At 57.1% G+C, this 3,131-nt stretch overlaps 1 protein-coding gene across 1 annotated transcript in view; it reads right to left on the bottom strand.

The window, feature by feature from the left end:
* Window positions 1–1,756: 1,756 nt before the first annotated feature.
* The window catches only part of NXPH3 (neurexophilin 3), a 1,691-nt gene continuing 316 nt past the window's right edge, over window positions 1,757–3,131 (bottom strand). Inside the window, exon 2 of the mRNA XM_009644392.1 lies at window positions 1,757–2,490. Coding sequence (XP_009642687.1) covers window positions 1,757–2,490 — 734 coding nt within the window. The remainder of the gene's footprint in view (window positions 2,491–3,131) is intronic.

Genomic DNA, 3,131 nt, shown 5'->3' with positions numbered 1-3,131 from the left:
CCCCCCCCGAATATCAACTGTTGCTCCTCTTATTTCCTGAAACCGTGCTCTCAAAGCTTTTTAAACTTTCTGTTCTCCCAGTAAGAGTCTTCCCATCGCACTAAAAGGCTTTCTTTGCTGGGTGGCTTTTGGAACTGGCCTCTGTCTAGATGTAAAAGTGCACATCATGAAACTTCGCCCGCAGCCAGCAACCCTCGCCCCAGGCTGGGGTGAAGGGAGCCGACTCGTGAAGGCTGAAGCATCAGCCCTGCTCTCGTGGCGGAGGCTGCCTCGCAGCGCTGCTGGGCTTCTGTTGGCAGAAGGGGATTTTCTGAGCTGCCCTGGTGCTCTGGCCAGGGGGAGGTTTGGGGCAAAATGAAGGGCTGGGGGGTGGGAAGCTGCTTTTTGGTCTTCTCTGTGGGAGGGAACGGCGTCCCTGCAAGCGGGAACCTGAAGTGGGGATGCGTGGGGAAGGGGAGGAGGTTGGGAATACCCATCGGTGGTGCAGAACGAGCCCATGCACAAGCAATACCAACCAGGAGCGTCTGGGTGAAAGTCTGAGTCCCGGCAGACCCCAAAGCCGGAGCCGTTGCCCAAGGGGCAAGTTCAGAAGCATCCAAACAGAGCTGAATTTGGGCACGGGGCGAGGCGATGCCCTGTGCCGCCTTCACAACCCCACCACTTTATTCTCCCTCTCCCCCAAGGAGACTGAGATGGCTCTCAGTAAAAACACTTGACCTGCCTCGGTGCCACTGTGAAAACTTTATTCTCTCTCAAGGACAGCGTTGTTGTTTGGGTGGGTGTGGGTTTTTTTTTTCCTTCAAAGTAAAGTAAATGCTACAGTCAGAGCTCCACTTCACAGACACATACGGACGCGGGCGCGCACGTTTGCACCGAGGAGCGGCAGCGCTTGGAGCTGAACGTGGCTGGGTGAGGGTGGGAGCGGGCGCTGGGGAGCTGGCGGTGATAGGAAGCATGGATGAGATGAAGGGGAAACGCATGAATCACGACGTGTCAGGGGAAACACATGAATCACATCTTGTGTCAGCAGACTTGACACATTCCACCCGGATTTCTCTACCTGTGGATCCACAGTTTCAAGTCCCTGAAACCCCCCCTGTGCCGTGGTGCCCGGTGTGAGCTTGGGGGGGGGAGGGGGACACCCCAGGAAGGTCCTTCCCTGCCCTCCCACCCATCCTGGCTCCCTGTTTCCATCCTGGCAGCCCTTTGCCTCCCGACATGGGAAAACCCAGCTCCAGCTCCTGCAGAACTCAGTCATGGAGGAGGTGACGTGGCTGTCCATGGACATCTTACAGCCATGGAGGGCATCAGGTGCCTCTCCGTCCCCCTGAGGTCTTCCCCTGGCTCCAGGCTGTGTCTGCCTGCTTCTGGAGCCCTCTCTGCCTGGTCGCCAACCTTTTAGGACCATGTGGCCCAGATCCAGGCAAATCCATCACTGCACTGAGAAACCCAAGTCCTGACTGTGGCTTTACACCCTATTTTCTGTATCCTAGATTCAGACCCTGCCTTCATGTACCGGTCTCTAAGGACCACGGATCCAGGCCAGGTTTAGCCATGCCGGTACCCCACAGCCTAGCGTTCCTCCTTTTGATATTGGAGCTTTTGGGGAAAATGGAAAATCCTCCTCTTCCTTCCTTGCTTCTGGTTTCTAGGGACTGCTGTGCTCCCGCTCCCACTTACAAAACCGTCCCCATCCCTCCCCCCGCCCCCCCAGCACCCGCTTGTCACCGGGGCATCCTGAGATGGGCAGAGCGCGTCATCCCGAGGGGTAGTAGGGTACGTCGCTGTGGTAGTTGTAGTCAGGACACACTTTCTGCACCAGCCTGTAGTCTATGCTGTAGAAGGTGATGTAGATGCAGATGACTTTGAAGGGCTTCGAGCAGACCCAGGAGACATGACTTTGGGTGTGCTCATGGTAGCAGGTCTTAGATGGGTCGTAAGTGCAGAGCGTGGTCTTCTTGGCGCGATCCACTTTCTCGTACTCCACACGGCAGTTGAAGATTTTGGATTCTTTGGCCTCGATGAAGATCTGTTGCTCCAGGTCAAACTCCACTGCCTTGGTAGGGGGGACAAGGCTGACTGATATGTTCCCTTGCCCGGTAGAGTTGTGTCGGAAGAAGACGTTGACTGTGCCGTTGCCGTGATCAACCACCTTTCCAGTGATCAGGAGGTTCAACTTCACTGTCTTGATATTGGAATAGAAATCTCCCCAGCCAAAAATTTTTTTAAGCTTTCCTGATGCTGGCCCCAAGTCCCTTTGTCCTCTGGCATGTGGAGCGTGATCCTGCTCGGAGAGGTGATCCAGGATATCCCAGAGCTCCCGAGAGCTGCTCACCAGCTCCAGGAGGGTCATGTTCTGCAGTAAGGTTGGAGTTAACAGGGACTTTGGAGAGAGCAGCCCTCTCGTCTTCTGCACTTGAGCTCTCTCTTGGGTCTTGGGTTCACGTTGCTCCGCACCTTTCCCTGGTTCTTCCTGGCCACAGATCACCTGAACACAGAGATGGTGGAGAGTGAGCGGTGGGCGATGGCGCCTGCCCCCCTTGCCCAGTCTCGCTCTCCAGAGTCACACCACTTCTCCTAGACGTGACCCAGCCATCCTCTTTCCCACCCTCACTTTCCTCATTTCCCTTTTCTCTTGCCTTTCCTCATTTCCCTTTTCTCCATAGTCCATGTTTCCCTGCTGGTAGCAATCTTCCCTGCTCTCGGTCTCCTCTCATGGTTGCCTGGGGAATGGGTGAGCGGAGCCGGGACGGGTGCGTTTTGCTCACTGCTGGTGCAGCCCAGCAGCGGCAGCTCTCTCGGGGCAGAGCCCTTGCGCCCAGGGGATCTCTGGAGACGCTGGGGCAAGGGTGCTATGGGGGGGTGCACACCTGCGATGAGGGTGCCGGCCCCATGGCCTTCGCGCCAGTCTCGCTGCTGACAGCACGTCCCATGGACCCCTCTTCTGACCTCCAAACTGTGCCACGGTCCAGTGGAGAGACAGAGCTGGGAGCAGCGGGGCAGTACGAGGGACAGCGAAGCACGGAGGTGAGTTCTCACCCCGACGAGATGCCCTTCGCGTCCAACAGCCACGCACAGGCTCCTCTGCAAACTCTCCTCCTGCCGGCACGGGGCTCTGCCTGCAACCAGCC

The sequence above is a fragment of the Egretta garzetta genome, unplaced genomic scaffold (genome assembly GCF_000687185.1).
Source record: "Egretta garzetta isolate BGI_Z169 unplaced genomic scaffold, ASM68718v1 scaffold498, whole genome shotgun sequence".
Classification (NCBI taxonomy): domain Eukaryota; kingdom Metazoa; phylum Chordata; class Aves; order Pelecaniformes; family Ardeidae; genus Egretta; species Egretta garzetta.
Note: the sequence above shows the minus strand (reverse complement) of the source record. Positions and strands in the feature narration are given on the sequence as shown.